Consider the following 23,818-nt stretch of genomic DNA (forward strand, 5'->3'; position numbering starts at 1 on the left):
GGCAGGAGAAACTGAGCCCCTTCCATTTCTCCCCCCGCTTGGCTAAAGGGGTGCTGCGCAGCTCTCCCTCTCTGCTGAAGCCAGGAAAGTCTTGCTCTCCCGGCTTCAGCAAAAGAAACCTGAAGCCTGCGGAGCGCAGCAGGAACTCGCGCTGCGCTCCGAAGGCTTCAGGCGGCTATCCCTGAAGCCTGGAGAGCGAGAGGGGCTGGTGCACACCGACCCCTCTCGCTCTCCAGGCTTCAGCGAAAGCAATGCGAAGCCTCCGGAGCACGGAGGGAGCGCTCCCTCTGCGCTTCGGAGGCTTTGCGTTGCTATCGCTGAAGCCAAGGAGCCTGCATTCGTTCCATCGGACGCGCGCACATTTCCCCTTCATTTTTGGAGGGGGAAAAGTTTGTCCTATAGAGCGAAAAATACGGTAATAAACTATAACTGTTATTATTCAATTAATTAATTAATTAAATTGTTCCCCTTGAAACCTTAGTTTCTCTGCCCACGAACAAGAGTGGAGACCTTTGGGATTTCATTTGCACCCAGGCAACAAAATTGGGAAGTTGACTTATCTGGCCAGCTTGCGCCCTTAAGCATTCCTGTCTCTGACGCACCTTGTTTTTTGTTTGTCCAATCAGGTAGCGAGATGGGAGTACAGGACCCGGTCACTCACACGTCTCTTCCGTTCTCCGTACCTGGCCTGTTACTGCCTGGGAGCTGTCATCGTGTCCCTTAATTTCCTGCGGAGCCACTGGTGAGGAGCGTTGCTTTGGGCTAAATCCGGCTGATATTGGCCGCTAGACATCGGAAGCTGTGGCCGCAAGGGGCATGGGCCACATTCACACCATACATTTATTTATTTTATTTATTTTAAAAAAGATATTTATTGAGGTTTTACAAAAACATAGGTTTACAAAATAGAAAAAAGTCATATAAAAAGAAAAAGATACAAAAACGAGAGCATACATAAAAAATAAAAAATAGAAATACGAAATACAAAAAACAAATAGATAAAAAAGAATTAAAAACAAATCCGTTTTTTGTAACTTTAAACTCATTTGCTTGTTTCCTTGGCCTCCTCACACCTCCCCTTTTTGTATTCCCATTTAAATAATCAAATCAGCAAATCCTTACCCTCTTTCGTTTATCTTAACTCTATATCTTAACATATTATAACTCTATATTTTCATCCATTATCAATTCATTTTTGCATATTCTTATTAACTTTGTCGCTAATGCCACTTATTTTCAATCCAACATCATTTTAACATTCATTAATTTTACAGTGTTTCTGCAAATAGTCTTTAAATTTCTTCCAGTCTTCTTCCACCAACTCTTCTCCCAGGTCTCGGATTCTGCCAGTCATTTCCGCCAATTCAATATAATCCATCACCTTCATCTGCCACTCTTCCAGGGTGGGTAACTCTTGTGTCTTCACACCATACATTTAAAATGCTGTGGTAGCACTTTAAACAACCACGGTATCCCGCAAAGAATTCTGGGAGCTGTAGTTTTTGTTAAGGGTGCTGAGAGACTCCCCATTCCCCTCAAAGAACTACATTTCCAGAGCTCCCACGTGGACCAATATCAAGTGCACTTCTGTCAAGATGGCCATCTGTCATGGATGCTTTAGCTGAGATACAGTTAAAACCAGCAATAAGATATCAGCCAGACTAAACGCTCTACATATCTGGGTAAAGGTAAAGGGACCCCTGACCATTAGATCCAGTCATGGCCGACTCTGGGGTTGCAGCGCTCATCTCGCTTTAGTGGCCGAGGGAGCCGGCGTACAGCTTCCGGGTCATGTGGCCAGCATGACTAAGCCGCTTCTGGCAAACCAGAGCAGCGCACGGAAACGCTGTTTACCTTCCTGCTGGAACGGTACCTATTTATCTACTTTGCACTTTGACATGCTTTCAAACTGCTAGGTGGGCAGGAGCAGGGACCGAGCAACGGGAGCTCACTCCGTCGCGGGGATTCGAACCGCCGACCTTCTGATCTGCAAGCCCTAGGCTCTGTGGTTTAACCCGCATATCTGGGTAGACTTGCCTAAACACAAACATTTTTAGCAGGCACCCGAAAGAGTGCAGCGGAAGAGCCTTTCTGGTGTCCATAGGCAGGGAGTTCCAAAGTTTGGTTGCTGCCATACTAAAAGGTCAATTTCTTACAAATTTCCCAAAGATTGGTATTTACAACACTGCCTGTTGTTGATGTTAAAGCATTTCACTACTGCCATTTTAATAATTAACATTTTTTTCAAAAAAAAAATCATTAGTGGTTCTTTTAGTATAGTTTCTGTAGTTAGGAGGGATCGTTGTAAGTTGTTGCAATGGATAATAAAGGAAAGAGAGGAGAAATATATCATTTTGCACCGATTGTTCTTGCTGCCTTTTTCTCCTGCGGGAAGCAAAACATATCTCTAGTGTGCTGTTCGAGTGTTTACAAAATTCCCTGTTTGGAGAAGCATTGAGGATTATCTGTGCACTTAGTTGGCAGGTCAATTCAACTCCCCTATCTGCGATATGACAAGATAACGCCTCGCACACCGCCCCAGCTCTCTCGTAATCCAGTATGAATGATGTACATTATGGTAATGTGTCCTCAGGTGTTCTCGGTGCAGCAAAGGTAACTGAAGAGGCAGAAGCCGGCTTTTGAGCGGCTTTGCCGAAATCCGCAGTGATTTCAGGGAGCTTTTTCTCTCTCCTTGTTTGGAACTGGTTCTGCGGGTGTCCGAGGTGGGATCAGTGCACAAGGCCAAGGCTGGATCCGACCAAGAGCTTAGGAACTGCGGGGTCCGGCCCACAGCCCATCTTGGACCTTCTGCCACCTCCTGCCTGAAAAGCCACACGCTCTGCCACCAAGGTTGGAGCAGAGGGATAGAGGAAAGTTCTTCTTCCTCTCCCATAGCGCCGGATGCGGGGAGTTTCAGGACAGATCAGTGGAAGTCCTTCTTCACGCGGTGCGCGGTTAAACTGTGGAACTCACTGCTGCAGGAAGCTGCCAACTTGGTTGGCTTTAAAAGAGGACTGAGCAAATTCTTGGAGGGGAAGGCTAATAATAATAATAATAATAATAATAATAATAATAATAATAATGGGACGCGGGTGGCGCTGTGGGTTAAACCACAGAGCCTAGGACTTGCTGATCAGAAGGTCGGCGGTTCGAATCCCCGCGACGGGGTGAGCTCCCGTTGCGCAGTCCCTGCTCCTGCCAGCCCAGCAATCCGAAAGCACGTCAAAGTGCAAGTAGATAAATAGGTACCACTCCAGTGGGAAGGTAAACGGCGTTTCCGTGCACTGCTCTGGTTCGCCAGAAGCGGCTTAGTCATGCTGGCCACATGACCTGGAAGCTGTATGCCGGCTCCCTCGGCCAATAAAGCGAGATGACGGCGCAATCCCAGAGTCGGCCACGACTGGACCTAATGGTCAGGGGTCCCTTTACCTTTACCATAATAATAATAATAATAATAATAATAATTTTTATTTACCATATTTTTCACTCTGTAATACACACTTTTCCCCTCCTAAAAAGTAAGGGGAAATGTGTGTGCGTCTTATGGAGCAAATGCAGGCTGTGCAGCTGTCCCTGAAGCCAGGAGAGCAAGAGGGATCGCTGCACACCGATCCCTCTTGCTCTCCTGGCTTCAGCGAAAGCACCACAAAGCCTCCTGAGCGAAGAGGGAAGAGCACTTTCTTATTTCTTGTTTTCCTCCCCCAGAAACTAGGTGCGGCTTATGGTCGGGTGCGTCTTATAGAGCGAAAAATATGGTATACCCCACCCTCCCTGGCCAGAGCCGGGCTCAGGGTGGCTAACACCAATAAAATAAAATCACAGTAAAAACATAATAGGGGGAAAAGAGAGGGAGGGGAAAAAACCCAATTTAAAATACAGGTTAAAATGCAATTTAAAATGAAGCCTCATTTTAAAATAGCTGATAAATCAAGACCATAAGGGGAGGGAAACATAAGGGTCAGACCGAGTCCAGACCAAAGGCCTGGTGGATCAGCTCTGTCTTGCAGGCCCTGCGGAAAGATGTCAAGTCCCACAGGGCCCAAGTCTCTTGTAACAGAGTGTTCCACCAAGTCGGGGCCAGTACTGAAAAGGCCCTGGCCCTAGTTGAGACCCATCTAACCTCCTTGAGGCTCGGGACTACCAAAGTGTTGTTATTTGTGGACCTTAAGGTCCTCCGCGGGGCATACCAGGAGAGGCGGTCCCATAGGTATGTGGGTCCTAGGCCGGGATGGAGGCAGCAAATCTTCATACAAGCTACAGCCCCCTCCGTAAGGCAGACCTCAAACAACCCCCCAAAACCAATTCCTAGTATTTGTGGGTGAAGGGGGTCAGGCCACAGAGCTCTTGCAAACTGCTGAGATAATTCCCACAGCTCAATGGCCTCAGTTCATTACAGCGCAGACCACCAGCCGTTTTTATTGGCAACGCAGCATTTTCCTGGAACTCTTCTGCAATAGGATGCAATTGGATCATAATTGATTCCAAGGTAATGGTAGGTTCAGGGCCCACTCGGCTTATGTAACAGGCAGATAAACGTGTTTGAGTTCCTCCTAGGTCAGTTTCGCTGGAGGAAATCTTGCTGCTGTTTGCTTTTCACTTTTTCCGGGACTCTCCATAAACCGTGCTATCAGTTTCCGGACATAAACAACACCTGGTAGTAAAAGGAGGACTACTCTGTGTGTACAGAGGCTTGTTGCCGGGCTGCCAGCTAACTCAGCTGGTGGCTTTCATAAACGGCTGAAGGCTTGGGAGCCAATATATCAATGGAAGCGTGTAATCAATGGGAGCGAGTGGGCATGGAATTGGCCTCCTGGTGCCAGTCTGATCCATCTGATCTCAGCTTCCAAGCAAGAGATCTGTGGACTCAGCACAGTGAACCTTCCTTCCTAATGAATCTTGGCCGACTGCATTGCTTTTAAGGTACATATTTGCATACATGGGCGTAGCCAGGGAGGCAGTTGCCACCCAATCAATGAAAATCAATAAAAAATCCTTAGCGAACTGAGGTTCCCACCCATCCCCAAAAATCCTGGCTACACCCATGTTTGCATACCTACTCTGATGAAAGTAGGGACCGCCTAATAATAATAATAATAATAATTTTTATTTATACCCTGCCCTCCCCAGCTAAGGCCAGGCTCAGGGCGGCTAACAAGCAATAACAAAAATAAGTGGAATGAATACAACTTAAAAACAAAATTAAAATACAACATTAAAATATTAAAATGTAGCCTCATCGCAGGAGGAGAAAGGAAAAGAAAAAAGAAAGAGGGGGAGGGAATCAAATTGGCTCCAAGCCAAAGGCCAGGTGGAACAACTCTGTCTTACAGGCCCTGCGGAAAGAAATCAGATCCTGCAGGGCCCTGGTCTCATGAGGCAGAGCGTTCCACCAGGCCGGGGCCAGTGCTGAAAAGGCCCTGGCTCTGATTGAAGCCAATCTGACTTCCTTAGGGCCCAGGACCACTAGGGTGTTGCTATTTATGGACCTTGAGGCTCTCCGTGGGGCAGACCGGGAGAGGTGGTCCCGTAGGTACGAAGGTCCATAATATTATAATAATTGTCAGGGACTCAGGAGCAGGAGCACTGGGGAGAGAGGATTGGGAGAGCGAAGGGGAAGAATCCGAGGGCAGCGTAGGGGAGTATGACAGTGGCCCGAGAGATTCCATGAGCTTTTCCAGCGAATCAGAAGATTCCCAGAAGGGGGCGTCTATGGTCAGGGCAAGGGGGGTCCCAGGGGGGACGCACCAGAAACAAGGAGCCAGAGGGGAACCCCAAAGCAGCAGTGGGGGATTGGGACCAGTTTCCCCACCAGAGCGTAGTGGGGGGGGAAGAGTCACATGTGTCAGGGCCAGCGTCTCCTCCAGCGGGGAGAGAGAGTGAGTCAGGGCTGACCACGCCTCCAACGGAGGGGAGGTCAGTTGCAGCTAGCCCCCCCAGAGGGGGAAGCAGTGACAGCAGCAGCAGTGAAACGGTCAGGAGGAAAGTTACCGGCTGGGCGCGCGCGCCAAGTTCAAATGTGCAGGCGCGGGGAACAGCAGGAGACCCGGATGGGGAACCAGCTCCTAAAGCCCGCTGGAGGGAGGGGGAAGGCTCAGGGGACTCAGCGTCAGAAGAGGCTAGAAAGGGCGAGACCCCAACGGCCAGGCGTAACCAGAGGCGGAAGGAACTGAGGAAGAGGTGGAGTAAGGCTAGAATCTTAAATTGGTGTCAGGGGGGAGGAGACTCAGACGGAGCATCAGCGGTCTGACAGTTGAGACGTAGAGCTGCGCGCTGCGGCTCTGGAAGTGAAACTGAACTTCAATATAGACTTTTGTACTTAACAAAGAAGCAGCGTTGGTCCTTTGTGAGCTGGGACCTTGGGCAGCCCTGACAATAATAATGTACTCTTTATACACCAACCATCTGATTGGGTTCCCCCAGCCACTTTGGATGGCTTCCAACATATATAAAAACATAATAAAACATTAATAATATTTTTTTTAAAGAAATATTTATTGAAGTTTTACAAAAACAAATATACAAGAACACATAATAAAAGAAAAAAGAGAAATAAAAATACAACATATAAACACACAGAAAAAATAAGAAAAATTAAAAACAATTCCATTTTTCATAACTTAAAACTCATTTGCTTGTTTCTTTGACCTCCTCACACCTCCCCTTCTTGTATTCCCATTTAAATAATCAAATCAGCAAATCCTTACCCTCTTTCATTTATCTTAACTCTATAACTTAACATTTTATAACTCTGTATTTTCATCCATTATCAATTCATTTTTGCATATTCTTATTAACTTTGTTGCTAATACCACTTATTTCCAATCCAACATCATTTTAATTATGTTTTTACCTATTTATAACCCTTTTTCCATATTCTCTTAAAGCATTACAGCTGGAAACCACTTAATTTCTATCCAACATCATTCTAACATTCATTAATTTTACAATATTTCTGTAGATAGTCTTTAAATTTCTTCCAATCTTCTTCCACCGACTCTTCTCCCTGGTCTTGGATTCTGCCAGTCATTTCTGCCAATCCCATATAGTCCATCACCTTCATCTGCCATTCTTCCAAAGTGGGTAGATCTTGTGTCTTCCAATACTTTGCAATGAGTATTCTTGCTGCTGTTGTAGCGTACATAAAAAAAGTTCTGTCCTTCTTTGGCACCAATTGGCCGACAATGCCCAGAAGGAAGGCCTCTGGTTTCTTCAGGAAGGTACATTAATTATAAAACAATAAATAAATAAATAAACCTTTGCTATACAGGGCTGCCTTCAGATGACTTGGGGGTCAAATAACTCCATCCCTTCCAACATTTCCCCGATGGAAATAGGGACATCCTAAGGAAAAGTGAGGACACAGGTGGCGGTGTGGGTTAAACCACAGATCCTAGGACTTGCCGATCAGAAGGTCAGCGGTTAGAATCCCCGCGACGGGGTGAGCTCCTGTTGCTTGGTCCCTGCTCCTGCCAACCTAGCAGTTCGAAAGCACATCCAAGTGCAAGTAGATAAATAGGTACCGCTCTGGCAGGAAGGTAAACGGCGTTTCCGTGCGCTGCTCTGGTTGGCCAGAAGCGGCTTAGTCATGCTGGCCACATGACCCAGAAGCTGTATGCTGGCTCCCTTGGCCAGTAAAGTGAGATGAGCGCTGCAACCCCAGAGTCGGCCATGACTGGACCTAACAGTCAGGGGTCCCTTTACCTTTAGGAAAAAGTGAGACATTCCGGGATCAAATCAGAAACTGGTGGTTTCTGTAAATCCAGGACTCTTTGGAAAATAGGGACACTCAGTGGATCTGGATTATTTGCTTGCATAAAAGGCTGGGTTTGTGTTGTCTTGGGAATGCTGGCCTCATGGTAATCTATAATCTCCTGAGTAGGGTAGGGGGTCCTATTTGGTTTCTGTGATGATCTGCAACATGAAAAAAGAACTTATGCAGGTAAAGGACCCCTGGATGGTTAAGTCCATTTGAATTCGACTATGGAGTGCAGCACTCATCTCGCTTTTAAGGCCAAGGAAGCTGGTGTTTGTTCACAGACAGCTTTCCTAGTCATGTGGCCAGTACAAATAAACCGCTTCTGGCACAACGGGACACTGTGCTGAGTGCCAGAACGCACAGAAACTCCATTTACCTTCCCGCCAGAGTGGTACCTATTTATCTACTTGCACTGGTGTGCTTTCAAACTGCTAGGTTGGCAGGAGCAGGGACCGAGCAACGGGAGCTCATCCCGTCGCAGGGATTCAAACCACCCACGTTCCGATCAGCAAGCCCAAGAGGCTTGGTGGTTTAGACTACAGCCCCACCCATGTCCCAATGAGATAGATAGATAGATAGATACACACACACACACACACACACACACACACACACATATATATGTTGCTAAAAGGGACGCAGGTGGCGCTGTGGTGTAAACTACTGAGCCTTGGGCTTGCCGATCGGGAGGTTGGCGGTTCGAATCCCACAGTGGGGTGAGCTCCTGTTGCTCTGTCCCTGCTCCTGCCAACCTAGCAGTTCGAAAGCACGTCAAAATGCAAGTAGATAAATAGGGAAGGTAAACGGCGGGAAGGTAAACGGCATTTCCATGCGCTGCTCTGGTTTGCCAGAAGCGGCTTAATCATGCTGGCCACATGACCCAGGAAAACTGTCTGCGGACAAACGTCGGCTCCTTCGGCCAATAAAGCGAGATGAGCGTCGCAACCCCAGAGTTGTTCGCGACTGGACTTAACTGTCAGGGGCCTTTTACCTAAGAAGCTAGACTACTATACAGTGGTACCTTGGGTTACGAACCTCATTCATTCTGGAGGTCTGTTCTTAACCTGAAGGTACCACTTTAGCTAGTGGGGCCTCCCACTGCTGCTGTGCCGCTGCCGCGCAATTTCTGTTCTCATCCTGAAGCAAAGTTCTTAACGTGAGGTACTATTTCTGGGTTAGTGGAGTCTGTAACGTGAAGCGCCTGTAACCTGAAGCGTCTGTAACCCAAGGTACCACTGTACAACAGTAAAATTCTCATTCCCTGCTCTGCCCACTTCTCTCTGAGCCCGACCACCAATTCCATGTGGACCCTGGAAGGTTGCCCCGGAGGGGGCAGGAATGTGGCCATTGGACTGCAGATATGCCCCCATCCTGCCATGGGCAGTCAGACGAGATCTGGAAGGCACCAGGCTTGGCGAATGCCAGTTTAGATAACAGGAGCGAGGGACGAATTCTTGAGCAACGTTTGATGAGCGCCAACTCTGGGCATGACACACGTTTGTGCTCTTTGACTAGTAGGAACATACGCAGAGGCAGAGGGAGGGCAAGGGAAAGGGCAGACAAAATGGAAGGGCTGCGTTGTAAGTGGCACCCGCTTGGCTAACGCAGGCCCTGTAATCTGAGCGTCTGGTTACGTCAGAAGAGCAAAGCTGCCTTTCTGTGTCATTCCTTTGATTCCTGCCCCCACCCTTTTTTTATTTTCTGACTCACCAAATGCCTTTCCCAAAAGATGCACATCTACCGAGTCGAATAAAGCCAGGCTGTGCATTAAATAAAATTGCTGCTTTACATTCATCTGCCCTTTCCAAAATCTTGCTCTTTTCGTTCAGCTGAGTGACGGCTACAGATCGGCTTGCACTTCCTTTTACATAAAAGGGTTTTCATATTTAATGGGATGGGCCTGGTTATGTTCTTCCTCTAGAGTAAGAATGAACGAGGCTGGTTGTGGTTGGGTTTTTAAAGACATATTTTTTATTGATTTTCACAAGTTTTTCAAATTTACTTGTATTTCAATATATGTCTTTTCTTGACTTTTGACTTCCCACCTTACTTCCCTCATGTTCTTATTCCTACCCAGTGTTTTCCCCCCTTAAAAAAAAGTTTAGGGGTACTCTCATTTTCCTACTCATATTGAAATACTGCCCCTCCATGAGGCCAAACTTAGATTCACAAAATGTTTAGGGGTATGTGCCCCCCTGCGTACCCCCAGAAAAAAGCAGTGTTCCTACTTTATACCTACTGCTTTATGAGAGCACATTAAACCAGTGCTTTTTTATTGGGGAATGCATACTCCTGAACATTTTGCGAATCTAACAGGAGAAGAAACTAAAAATGTTCAAAAAAATTAGTTTTTTCCTCTAGCACGATGGCAAGCTGCCCCGGTACCCTCATTCCCAACCCCCCAACGCCAAGTGACCCCAGCTAAACCTGAGACGAAACCCAACAACTTTGGGCCAAAAATGACCCGACACTGCCGTTTACAATTGACGCTTTGCTGGAATCGCTGCTTACCGCATTAACCGGAAAGCTGAGACCCGTTGGGGTGGCATAACCCCCCCGAAAAGGTGTAAATTGGACCAAGAGGGAGAGTTCTCATTGGCTGGAAGGGGGCAGCTATTGTGTCTTGACTGCTTTCCACCTGCTTCCCGCCAGTAGGTGTCAGAGCCAAGCCTTTCATAAGCCCAGTACCTGGCGCTTTCCTTAAGAAAACCAGCCTCTCCTGCCGGCCTCGCTGCCAGACAGTTCTTTTCCATGGCTGATAATGACTCTGCTTTCCTAACAAGTCCTGCCTGGGTGTTACGTGTTATTTGGGTCAGTATGTAACTGTTATCACAACAAGCGCCCTTTTCTTGGCATCTATTTCTCCTCTGCCCGTATATTCCCTTGCTAAAATTATCTCTCCCCTCTCCTCGTTGCAGTTCGGGTCAACCCCCTCCAGCCCCTCACTGGCGTCCACTTCGTCTTGGAGCTCCTGAACTTTAAGCCAGGCTCGAGAGGGAAGTTTCCGCAGGAGGGTGTGGGGTGTAGTGGTTAGAGCAAGGGCCGCCAGCATGGTCCCTCGCATGGTGGACCCCATCTGCCATCAGCCCCGGCCATTGGGGACAATGGTCAGGGGTGATGGAGCCCGGGATCCAAAGAGCATCCGGCAGGGCGCCATGGTGACGGCCTCTGGGTTAGTTCATCAGTTTGGCTGTGGCTGTGATTGGTTCCAGTTCTGCCTGCGCTTTACAAGAGCAATTTAAAGCGCTGGTGCTGACCTTTAAAGCCCTAAATGGCCTTGGCCCTGTATACCTGAAGGATATACCAGCCCCATCGTTCTGCCTGGACACTGAGGCCCAGCGCCGAGGGCCTTCTGGCGGTTCCTTCTCTGCGAGAAGTGAGGTTACAGGGAACCAGGTAGAGGGCCTTCTTGGTGGTGGCCCCCGCCCTGTGGAACGCCCTCCCACCCGATGTCAAGGAAATAAACAACTATTTGACTTGTAGAAGACATCTGAAGGCAGTCTTGTACAGGGAAGTTTTTAATGTTTGATATTTTATTGCTTTAAAAAATAATAAAAAAACTGTTGGGAGCCGCCCAGAGTGGCTGGGGAAACCTAGCCAGATGGGTGGGGTGCAAATGTATTATTATTATTATTATTATTATTATTATTATTATTATTATTATTACTACAGTCCCAGAGCTGGAGGTCAACACCATGTTGCAGGATAATACCCAGAGATCCCTTATGTTGACAAGGCTTGTGTTAACCGTAAAGCAAAGGCGGTTGGTTGATGGCTCCAGCTGAATTTTTAACAGATGTCACCAGCAAGATTGACTACGGATGCTGGACTGATTCCATCCGCCGAGACAGTCGCTGTTTGTTGTTATGGCGCAGAGCTGCAAAGTTTATTTACCAGTTCTGAGGGGACGTGGGGGGGGGGGGCGGAAGGGAAAGAGACCTGAGTTCGAGCGCTGTGCAAATAAAATCTATGATTCAGAAGCCACAAATCATTACTCCGGGAGAAAATGGCCCATTACCCTTTGCAAACAGTTTCCTTCTTCTCCGTAGTCAAAACACCAGGTGGCCTCATACAAGATTTGGATGGAACCCCTTGTTTGTCTAAGTCAGTGTTTCTCAAACTGGGGTCTCCGTCTGTTGTTGGACTACAACTCCCATCGTCCATAGCTAGCAGGACCAGTGGGTCAGGGATGATGGGAGTTGTAGTCCAACAACAACTGGAGACCCGAGTTTGAGAAGCAATGGCCTAAGCATTGGAGCCTGAGCAAACGGGGCATGGGGGTGTGGGCTTGAAAGGGGTCTCCAGCGCTCTTCTGCCAAGCCTTGAGCCCAGAGGGGAATGGCTTGGGTCTGCCCTCAGGCACCAGCTATCTACCGTATTTTTCGCTCCATAAGACGCACTTTTTCCCTCCTAAAAAGTAAGGGGGAGTGTGTGTGCGTCTTATGGAGCGAATGCAGGCTGGAGGCTCTGCTCACCGCTCCCTTTAAAGAGCCGCGTGGAGCTTTTCCCCGAGGAGAGAGAAGGGCCTGATGGGCTGCCCTCTGTCCCTTTCCCCACCTCCCGTAAAAGTCAGCAAGAGCCACACGCACTTTAAAAAGCCACGTGGAGCGTGTGTGCGGCTTTTGGGGGCTTTTCCGCAAGGTGGGAGAAGGGACTGACGGTCTGCCCTGTGTCCCTTCCCACACCTCCCAGAAAAGCCAGCAAGAGCCGCTGCCAGGTTCTGCTCGGCGCTCCCTTGTAAGGGCTCCCTTTCGTCCCTCATGACGCTTTGCTGGGAAGCCAGCAGAAGAAGAGACGCCGCGCAGTTATCGCTCTTGCTCTGCTGGCTTCTGAGCGAAGTGGGAGGAGGAACGGAAGGATTTAAAGCAAGAAAAGCGAAAGCCGCTTACATGCTCTGCACAGAATATATTTTTTCTTGCTTTCCTCCTCAAAAACTAGGTGCGTCTTATGGTCAGGTGCGTCTTATGGAGCGAAAAATACGGTAACTCTGCCTAATGGTAGAGCTGGTCCTCTTGCCCAGAGCCGAGTGGGACGGTAAGAAAAGACTGCTGCCTCAGGCCTGTCTGCTCCAGGACCCTGATCTTGCAGTGGCCTACCAGAGGCATCTGAGAAACCCACATGCAGGATCTGACCTCAGCAGCCCCCTCTCCCTGCTTGCGATTCCCAACAGTGTGGAAATAGTAGACCTAGGGTTGCTGTCCTGGTCTGATCCCACTTCAGACCTGACGCTTGCACTGTTTTAGTTTAAAAATAAATACTGGAAGTTTTCCAGAAGGGGCTTTCCGTTGTTTACCACCACCTTTCCCCAAATATCTAATTTTAGGCTCCAGCTGTAGAAAATGTCTTGACACTGTGCCCAATATGTGAGCTATGTCAGCTATGCGATATTTTGAAAGTGTGAGTGGGGGAAAGGACCAGATAACAGAGCAAACCTTTCTCAACTCCTGTCTGAGATGGATGTTTTTGATCGGGACTCAGTTGCCCAAGATCACAGGTGGGCCCAAACTATCCTGCCACCCTCATGGAGTCAAGTGTACAGTGAAACTTTCCACTCGTACAGCAACCCAGGGACTACCATATTTTTCAGTTTTCTGAGAAACAGGAAGAGCTCTGTTGGCCAAGGAGGATGCGGGACCAGGAAGGAACCCTGTGGCCTTCTCCCATATATTCCTGGTCTCCAGCTGCCATCGTCCCTAACCATTGGTCATGCTGGCTGCGGCTTATAGGAGTTGGAGTCCAACAGCATCTGGAGGTTTCTCATCTTTGCTGAAAAGCTCAAAGAACCATGGAGTTTTCATGGGATAATTTCAGGCATCTCTGTGGGGCTGACTCAACATTGTGTTCCAACTGGCAAAAGAAAGTCAAATATTTGGCAAAGATATGAAGCACTTATATCACATGAAGCTAGAGCTGAAAATGCTTCCCATCTTGGTTTTTTAAAAAATAATATTTATTGCTTTTCTATTTAGTAATACAATACACATTCACATTATTATTATCTACTCTACCGCTCTGGCTTCTTAGAGCCTTATCATCTTTCTTCCGCCTCATGGCTTTCAAAATTAACCTTTGTATCATTGCATTTTGTACATTTTCCAATTCTAATTACACTCATCACAAAACACCTCAAAATTTAAATGAATATAGAAGGGGAGAAAATTTCTCATTACAAGATTTGGGACAACCCTGCTAGTGATGTTAATTGCTTGCAATAATCTTTCAAATAGCGTATAAATTTACTTCAATCTTTTTGGAATACTTGATCTTGCTGGTTTCGGATTTTTCCTGTCTGCTTCGCCAGTTCTGCAAAGTCCATCATCTTCATTTGCCACTCTTCTTTCGTTGGTACTTCTTCTTGTTTCCATTTTTGGCTTAAAAGGGTTCTTGCCACTGTTGTTGCATATATAAACAGAGACTTAGCCAAGGCCGTCTGAGAAGTTCATGGCAGAGGCGAGAGTCAAATGGGGAATTTTGCACTTTGTGTGTTTATCTCCAGCTAGTATGCTGCACTGACCATGCTGTCAGGTCTACGGGCCCAGAAGGGAGGGCTCCAAACTGCAACTACTACTATGCTATAAGACCCGCTATCCTGTAATATTACATATGAGCCTGTAGTACTGATGAAGCCTAGGATGGCGAAACAAGGCTGATATTCCTGAAATCCTTGTCTTACTCTGTGAAAGGATTCTGTGGAACTGTAACAACCCTTCATGTGGATTATTGGACTCTATGAACAGACAGGGAGAATAGACACTTATACATGTATGGACCTTATGCGTGAACTGACTAGAGAATGAACTGATCCACTGGGTCTTCTGCTTTTTCCGTTGAACTTTATGAGACTTCCGTTGAAATCTACGATTTTATACAATGAATAGTATACCTTATTTATTTAAAGGTACAGCCGGTTACGTCTTGTGTGTTTATTCAATATGCCTTGGTAAGCAGAGAGAGAGAGCAGAAAATGAGACAAGATAACCAGGAACCGCTGGTCTTCCTCTCCCTTCCTTGCAGTTTCACAGAAGCCATGAAGAACCAGCCCAAGCTGAAGGCCCTGGATTCCCTCTTGGCGCACTACACCAGTGTAGCCCTGATGTCCGTAGGCATCGTGTTTGTCACTTCCAGCTTCCTGGCCCTGGGATTCATTGGAACATTCTTGGGTAAGGCTAAAGGTTGCTTTGCTAGACTGCGTGTTTATGTATTTGTTGCTTGTTTGTTCCATATAAACGTTTCCATTCCAAACTGGGATGCAAGGCAGCACGTATGACATTTTTAATTTTTATTGAAATCATTTTTATATTTGAACCTACGGCATTTTAAACCATCCGTTATCAAATACAGAACGATGAAAACAAATGAGTTGGAAGCAATACAGTGGTACCTCAGGTTAAGTACTTAATTCGTTCCGGAGGTCCGTTCTTAACCTGAAACTGTTCTTAACCTGAAGCACCACTTTAGCTAATGGAGCCTCCCGCTGCCACCGCGCCGCCGGAGCATGATTTCTGTTCTCACCCTGAAGCAAAGTTCTTAACCTGAAGCACTATTTCAGGGTTAGTGAAGTCTGCAACCTGAAGCGTCTGTAACCTGAACCGTATGTAACCCGAGGTACCACTGTAATTAAAATACATCCTGGTGCAAACGTCAACAGACATAAATCTGACACCATTAAGTTAGAGATGCGTTAACAAAAGGCCAGCATTTAAGCTCAGTTGGTAAGAGTGTGAGACTCTTAAACTCAGGCTCGTTGGGCAAAAGATTCCTGCATTGCAAGGGGATTGGACTAGGTGGTGCCTTCTAACTCTGCAATCCTATGCTTGTTCCTGAAAGCCTGTTGGATCGTGAATGTCTTCACCTGTCAGTTTAAGGACAGCAAGGAGGGAGCCAAGCTGGCTTCTGTAGCAAGGGAGATCCAAAGTTGTCAGGGGGCAGCCACCGAGAAGGCCCTCTCCTGTGTCCCCATCAAACGTTCCTTTGAGGGTAGCAGGACCGTGAGAAAGCCTCCCCAGAAGATCTCGAAACCCAGGCAGGTTCATGTGCGGGAATATGGTCTTTCAGAAAACCTGGACCTAAGCTGTGAAGGTAGCTTTAGGTAGCACTTTCTCCAGCGACTAATCCCTTAATCTAGAGATCGCTTCCAAACAATGGAATTAGACTTTGCCTGTGATCTAGCACTCCACAGGTAAAATGACACAATTACAAGGGAAGTATATGGCTTGTTGTTTTGTTTCACATGGAGTTTGTGATGGTCATCTTATTAACTTGATTTGTAATCCACCTTCCAGTGCAGGGATTCTCAAGGTGAAAAACAACAGCAAAAGGACTGGTGGGAGGGAGAGACGAAAAATAAACACAACAGTATCGATAAATCCAAGCACAGTTAACAGCAAAGGAAGAAGTAATGGTAGAATGTCCCTTCACACCTTGTAATAAACGAAAATCTGCCCTTATTCTCTTATGGGGGACACAAGAGCCCTTATAGAGTCCTTTGTAGGTTCTCTATCGTTCAGAGAAAAGAACAGAGGCCAACCAGAGAATGTTGAGAAGCAAAGCAGCTAGTAAGCCTGATCTTTATTGAACTGTTGCAACAGGGTGCTCCCCTTTCACGGAGGAAAGGAGGAGGACCCAGAACAAAGGTGTGTCCGCCCTTATATAGACATTTTAAATTGGAGTCCAAGACCACCCCCCAGACACATCATACCTACATCATAGAAAAGGCAGTCTACAGCAGAAATCTGAGTGCATTGTTTACCTCCTGTCATTGTTTACCTCCTGTCTGGCAAGTTAACTGTTAATTCTTACTTGGCTGGATACCCTGGGGAGCCTGGCCAGTCTTTTGTAATGATAAATACTTAGTTCCTGAGCCAGGTCACAGGCTCACCCTATTCATACACAGACATACCCTTAAGACAGGATATGTGAAGGAAAAGACAATGGGGAGGCTTTTCCATTTTCCTTTGACTTTGCAGAGAAAACATTTGGTCAGTTTGGGAGTCAAAATGGTTCCAGGGCTGTTTTCCTCTGCTGCTTCAGACATGTGGTTTATATATTTATGTATGCGTTTGCCTGGTACATTGATGAACATTTATTATATATATAAGACCTTAATTTTTTTATTTCAGCCTCAACAAGCTTAAATGTGAAAGTAGAGCAAACTGTCTCTCTCTCTCTCTCCTTATTTCCAAGTGTTCAGCGGTGCCAGTTTCAGACTACTTTGTGGACTCTGGGGCAATCTGTGGGCTTTGTTAGACATTAAGTTAGAGAGAATGATAGAACGCCCATTAACAACTATTACCGTGGTGGGTGATTTCAGTGCCAGAATGGGAGGTAGTAATATTGTTATGGCAGAAATAATTGGTTTGCTGAATTAGGACTTGGAGGAGATATATCCCAGACTATCAAAAGGTAAGACTACTTCAGTAGTGATTAAGCCAATCAGCAAAGTTAAGTGGGGACGATGCAGAAAACCAAAATAAAGCCAACTTCATTTTTTGCATGTTGTTAGAGGAGAAATACAGGGATAGAATCACAGAATTGTAGAGTTGGAAGGGTCTGCAATCTTGTCCAACCCCCTGCAATGCAGGGATCTCAACTAAAGCATCCATGGCAGACGGCCATCCAACCTCTGCTTTAAAACCTTCAAGGAATGTGTTATGTACTGAGTTGAATAGGATCCAAACTGCAGCAGTCTGATTGGTCCTAGAACAATAGGATTCAGAATGCAGCAGTCTGATTGGTCCTAGAACAATAGGATTCAGAATGCAGCAGTCTGATTGGTCCTAGAACAATAGGATCCAGAATGCAGCAGTCTGATTGGTCCTAGAACAATAGGATTCAGAATGTAACAGTCTGATTGGTCCTAGAACAATAGGATCCAGAATGCAGCAGTCTGATTGGTCCTAGAACAATAGGATTCAGAATGCAGCAGTCTGATTGGTCCTAGAACAATAGGATCCAGAATGCAGCAGTCTGATTGGTCCACAGGAGCCACCCAATCCAGCTCCAGGTGGAAGCGAATCCGCAACCTGATTGGCCTACAGGAGAATCCCGGAATTAGCCAATCACATGGGGCCCATTGTGTAAATAATGTATATAAGGCAGACATTCTGGGGGAACTTCCATTCCTCCTCACCACTATGAGCGGAATAAAGAGCATGAAATCCACTCTCGACTCCGAATATATTTCAGAAGGAGAGTCTACAACCCAGGGGAGACCATTCCACTGTTGAACAGCTCTTACCACCAGAAAGTTCTTCCTGACGTTTAGTCAGAATCTCCTTTTTTGTAACTTGAAGCCACTGGTTTGAGTCTTCCCCATCACCTCCTAACCATTTTGAATTGTCCCCCCACCACCTGTGTTAAGCCCCTAAACTAATAGTGTTGGAGTGAGGGAGGAGCAGCAAATTAAAATAACATGGAATTGAGCACCCTTGCCTTCCACTGGCTGGCTGTTCCCTACAAAGGCCTCTATTCTGATCCTATTCATTCCTCTGGAGAAGTGATACCGCAAGCGAGGGGAGATCGATACTTCCTTGTTCCCCCTTATCTGTGGGATGGCGAGGCAAAAGTCAGCACTTAGGAGGGAGATCTGGGTGTGGGTTCAGGACCATGGATAGTTCTCCTGCAACTGCGACCAAAAGAGGACCAGTGTTGTCTTCTGGGTCCTTGATGGTAATGAGGTTTTGAGCTTCTTGTGTCTGCCTCGATCCTCTGAGAAGTCTGGACTAAATGTCAGAGCCGGCTGGCAGAGGTATCTCCTTGGGGTTCACAGGTGAGTAGGTGGGCTCTGATGCCCACACACCCTCACAGATCAGGGCCTAAATCTCTCCTTGAGGAAGCATAGCAGCTCTCTGGGCTCATGCTGTGGTTGGAGTGCCAGTTTAGGACCTGGGAGACCAGGGTTCAAATCCCCTACTCAACCATGAAGTTCACCAGGTGACTTTGTAAGCCAGTCCTAGCCTCTCAGCCTAGGGGTGTTGTGGGGATTAAAGGAAAGTGAGCCATGCATGTCACCTTGGAGAAAAGGTGTGATATAAATGAAATTAATATAAATCATCATCATCATACTAAGCACCACCACCATGGATTTGGGAGCCCATAACTGTCAGAAAACATGCATTTCCTCCCCTAAGCCTTGCTGCAGACCCTATGTCCCCACCCCGCTCTCGCCCTCTTACCAGTGGGCTTCATTTTGCATTGCGCTCTCTCAACAGAAACAAAAAAATCCTCATCTCCCTTGTTGCTGGGACAGGAGATGCCGCAATACGATCCTTGATCCGGTACAGTGGTACCTTGGTTTAAGAACAGCTTAGTTTATGAAGACCTTGGATTAAGAATGCTGCAGACCCGGAAGAAGGTGTTTCGGTTTGTGAACTTTGCCTTGGAAGCAGAACATGTTCCGCTTCCTGTTGAGTGTGTTCCATTTGTAAATTGAGTCCCCCGCTGCTATGGGAAAGCACGCCTTGGTTTAAGAACGCTTTGGTTTAAGAACAGACTTCTGGAACGGATTAAGTTCGTAAACCCAGGTACCACTGTACTTTATTTGAAGCCATCGGGGCTAGAACCAGGCGACCTGTGGTTCTGTGCACAGCTGCCTCATGTTGGGGTCCTCCAGGGCTGCAAATTGGGGCTCCTCCCTACGAAGTAAAGCTGAGTTTGGGAGCCTGTGGCCCTCCAGATGTTGTTGGGCTTCAACTTCCATAAGCCCCAGCTATCCTGGCCAATGGTCAGGTCTGGTGGGATTTGAGTCTTAGGAGCCACAGGTACCCCATCCCTGCAGCAAACAGGTCCCCGTGATGGGACTGGCTCTGCCCATCCGAGCTGTCCATTGGCTCTCCTAAACAGGAAGTGGTGCTAACAGTTTCCTGTGGGACTTCGCCTGGGGAGTGATTCTCTTTCCTGGCTTTGCCTCTTGGCTTGTTTTCTAGCTCCTGGTTCTCTCTGTGGCTGCCTTTGAGGCATCCCTCCTTCTGCCCCACAACATGTGGGGTGGGGATTGGGGTCCCCTTTCCTAGACACCATGCTGTGCTCCTTTGTAGTGGAGATCAATAAAGGCTTTCCTGCCACTCAGCATCCAAGAACTTTTCGGTTCCGTCTAAATATTTTTCAGATAAATCGGTTCCATCTGAAATCTTTCTTCGGTCTTGGAAAGGAGGTCATAAGTTGTTGGGGGTTTTTTTAACCCCCTTTGAAAAACATCCTTTCTTTCAAGCACGCAGATTTATGTAAGTCCGGTTGCATAAATTCCCATCTTTTCCATTAAGCCTCTGGCAGCTTTAACCCCTTTGCCCCTGTCCCCACCTGAAATGGAGCCCTTTGCAGATCAGCTTTTGTATATTGCCAACTTCTCTTTATCCTTCTGCCTTCCTTCCCACCCCACACCCTGAAACCCCATGCTCATCTCTTCTACCACCAACATTCAGATTGTAAGCTTCCTGGGGCAGAGACCTGTCATTGTGGAATGGGGATTCCTTCCATTATTCCTTAAAGTGCCTCACACCCTGACAGCTCTACATTAATGGAAACGGAGGCTTGGGTCTTTTAAATGAACCCACCTGCAGGCAAGCATTTCAAATTGTGAAGATGTGTTTTCCATTTATTTTAATACACAACGGGGGGCCGTGACAAACAGGAGAGGAATCACCTTTCTTACCTCCTCCCCTCCCACATTGCTGGGCGAAAAATTGGGGTCGGCGCCATCTTAAGCGAGCGTAGCGGGGTCTCCAGCTTGCTTGCGGAAGGTCTGATTCATCGCAGCCGGGATGACTTAACTTGGGTGTCATTTCCGCTGAAACGCAAAAACAGGTGAGTCAGGATGAGCTGAAGGTGTGACCTCACCTTCTCTCGGGGCTTTTTCTTGACGCCGAAGATGCTCATAAGCACAGCCTTGGCAGACAGGGAGAGGTGGGGAGAGGCATGTTCTCTGCCCGCAACAGCCGCATGGCACCCAGTTTGCAGGGCGTGTCAGTGGCGTAGCTGGATTTGGAAGTGGGAGGGAGTTATCCTGCTATGCCTCGTTCCGGGACAGTTAAGCACGAGCGGAAGCAGCCCAGAGGAAGATGCTCAGGAACGTAGAAAAGCTGCCTTTTGTGAATTTGGAGCCTTGGTCCTTGTAGCTCAGTGTTGCACTGACAGTCAGTAGATTTTCAGGGTTTTAGGCAAAGAGCATTCGCACTCCTGCCCAGGGATTGAACCTGGGTCCTTCTTGCAAAGCACATGCTCTGCCACTGAGCTGCCTTTAAAATACCGTATTTTTTGCTCTATAAGACTCACTTTTTCCCTCCTAAAAAGTAAAGGGAAATGTGTGTGCGACTTATGGAGCAAATGCAGGCTGCGCAGCTATCCCAGAAGCCAGAACAGCAAGAGGGATCACTGTTTTCACTGCGTAGTGATCCCTCTTGCTGTTCTGGCTTCTGGGATTCAGAATATTCTTTTTCTTGTTTTCCTCCTCCAAAAACTAGGTGCGTCTTCTGGTCTGGTGCGTCTTATAGAGCGAAAAATATGGTATATCAAAGCCCTTCTCCTGTTAGGCAAAGATCAGAAGATGACCCGGATGGTCACCAGATTCTGTGTACAGATCTGTAGGCACAGACCATCTCCTGACTCAAACTAGTTCATTAAGAAAATCCCCAAACTCGGTTCCATGGGTCAGCTCTCTGTGGTAGTTTATCTTAAAGTTTTAAGTATCTACACGCTTATCGCATTTATGAATTTTAAATTTATTGTTGTACATTGTTTTAATTGTTTGTTTTCCTTCTGGGACTGTACCCCCAAAGTGTGTTTTATAAGCTGGTCTCCGACCATAATAAATTATCTATCTATATCAAAGCCCATAAACCAGCTCATGTCAAAAGCCTTCCAGAGGGCATGTGGTTAATGAGGGGCGCCAGAGTGGGCAGGGAGGGGAGCCGAGTTCCACATGTGGGTCTGTGTCAGGGCGCAGGTCAGCACGAAGAAGCAGGGTCCGTTGTCAGTGAAGTTAGCTCTTTCTTCAAGGAAACGTTATTCAAATTGGCAACACTTCCCAATAGGTCTTGCCCAGTGTTTTGTTTTTTTCCTGGGGGGGATAAAGGGGTGCACATACCCCTAAACGTTTTGTGAATCTTAACGAGAGAAGAAAATAAAAATAAAAATTAGTTTTTTCTCCAGCACGGTGAATTGTCAGTGTGTGAAGCTGTGTGGAATGTGTGGAGCTAATACAGGGGTAGGCAACCTAAGGCCCATGGGCCGGATGCGACCCTATTGCCTTTTCAGTCCGGCCCGCAGACGGTCCGGGAATCAGCGTGTTTTTACATGAGTAGAATGTGTGCTTTTATTTCAAATGCATCTCTGGGTTATTTGTGGGGCATAGGAATTCGTTCATTCCCCCCCCACCCAAAAAAAAATATAGTCCGGCCCTCCACAAGGTCTGAGGGACAGTGGACTGGCCCATGGCTGAAAAAGGTTGCTGACCCCTGAGCTAATACATGTTCTTTGTACTTTTGTCCATTTACTGTATTTATTTTTCCTGATTCAAACTATACAGTGGTACCTTGGGTTACAGACGCTTCAGGTTGCATATGCTTCAGGTTACAGACTCCGCTAACCCAGAAATAGTACCTCGGGTTAAGAACTTTGCTTCAGGATGAGAACAGAAATCGTGCTCCAGCAGCGGGAGGCCCCATTAGCTAAAGTGGTGCTTCAGGTTAAGAACAGTTTCAGGTTAAGAACGGACCTCCGGAATGAATTAAGTACTTAACCTGAGGTACCAATGTAAAATGGTTATTCTCTTGAGTCAAAATGAAAGTGCCCCTAAACATTTTTTTTTTGGGGGGGGAGCACTGATCTTGCCCCTATAGAGCAGTTGCCAGGACTGACTGTCCCTGCCATCCATGCTTTCTAAGGCTTCTCTTCTCCCAGATATTTCCCAAGCAGTCTCAAACTGCCCCTGCGCACCTCTGGTCTCTGTTCTGCTCTCATTAATCTGCATGTTCTTGGGGAGAAGGGAGCATTTTCTAGCCACAGAGGGAGACCCCCCAGGATTCCTCAGCTGCCTCTTGACCTGAGCAGTGAGTGTTTGATCTGTGGAACTCGCTGCCACCGGAGGCAGCAACGGCTACCGACTTAGATGGCCTTGAAGAGAGGGCTGTTGATGGTAACTAGCCCCAGCAGTTACTTTCTCCCCTTTGCAGTTGGAGGCAGCAGTGCTTCTGAATGCCAGTTGCTGGAAACCCCAGGAAGGAAGAATGATCTTGTGCTTAGAGCCTGCCTGTGGGTTTCCGGGTCGGCCACTGTGAGAACAGGATTCTGGACTTTTTTGGGCCACTGCCCTCACCCGGCAGGCTCGCCTTGCGTTCTTAAAATGTGCCCCTCTCATCTCCTCAAGAAAAGTGAACTAGAGCCCTACTCGCACATCACTCCCATGTAGGGTAAAAAACAAAGGTAAGGTAAAGGACCCTTGGATGGTTAAATCCAGTCAAAGGCGACTATGGGGTTGCAGCGCTCATCTTGCTTTCAGGCCGAAGAAGCCAGTGTTTGTCCTCAGACAGCTTTCTGGGTCATGTGGCCAGCAGGACTAAACCACTTCTGGCACAACGGCACACCTTGTCGGAAACCAGAGCGCACAGAAACACTGTTTGCCTTCCTGCCACAGTGGTACCTACTTATCTACTTGCACTGGTGTGCTTTCGAACTGCTAGGTTGGCAGGAGCTGGGACAGAGCAATGGGAGCTCATTCCGTTGTGGCGATTCGAACCACCGACCTTCCACGACGTCACCTTTTTTGACTTATGCCAGACTGGTGACACACACACACCCCGCGCGCAAAGACCCCTGGTTGTGCATTGTCCTCCCTTTGGTGACAACCACACTGGAGGATGGAGGAAGGAGAGTTGACGACATGGAGCAAGGCTCAAGGCACAGCCTCCGTCCCAATGCAGAAAGGCCCTACTTAAAGAGTCTTTGGGATAGGACGGCAGCAGAGACTGTGCAAACACCTGGCTAGAATAATACATGCAATGATGGGGTTTCTGTGCCCGCCAGATGTTTCTGGAAAGACGCTCCCATCCCCTCTGTCCATTGGCGATG

The 23,818-nt window shown here is 47.3% G+C and overlaps 1 protein-coding gene across 7 annotated transcripts in view; it reads left to right on the top strand.

Moving 5' to 3' along the window:
- Positions 1 to 23,818, top strand: part of PEMT (phosphatidylethanolamine N-methyltransferase) — a 96,481-nt gene that overhangs the window by 40,944 nt on the left and 31,719 nt on the right. For all 7 annotated transcript variants that reach the window (XM_083585902.1, XM_083585898.1, XM_083585899.1 and 4 more), the window contains 2 exons: positions 627 to 742; positions 14,771 to 14,916. In XM_083585902.1, coding sequence (XP_083442028.1) covers positions 627 to 742; positions 14,771 to 14,916 — 262 coding nt within the window. The remainder of the gene's footprint in view (positions 1 to 626; positions 743 to 14,770; positions 14,917 to 23,818) is intronic.

This window comes from Podarcis filfolensis (genome assembly GCF_964270895.1).
Source record: "Podarcis filfolensis genome assembly, chromosome: 14".
NCBI lineage: Eukaryota > Metazoa > Chordata > Lepidosauria > Squamata > Lacertidae > Podarcis > Podarcis filfolensis.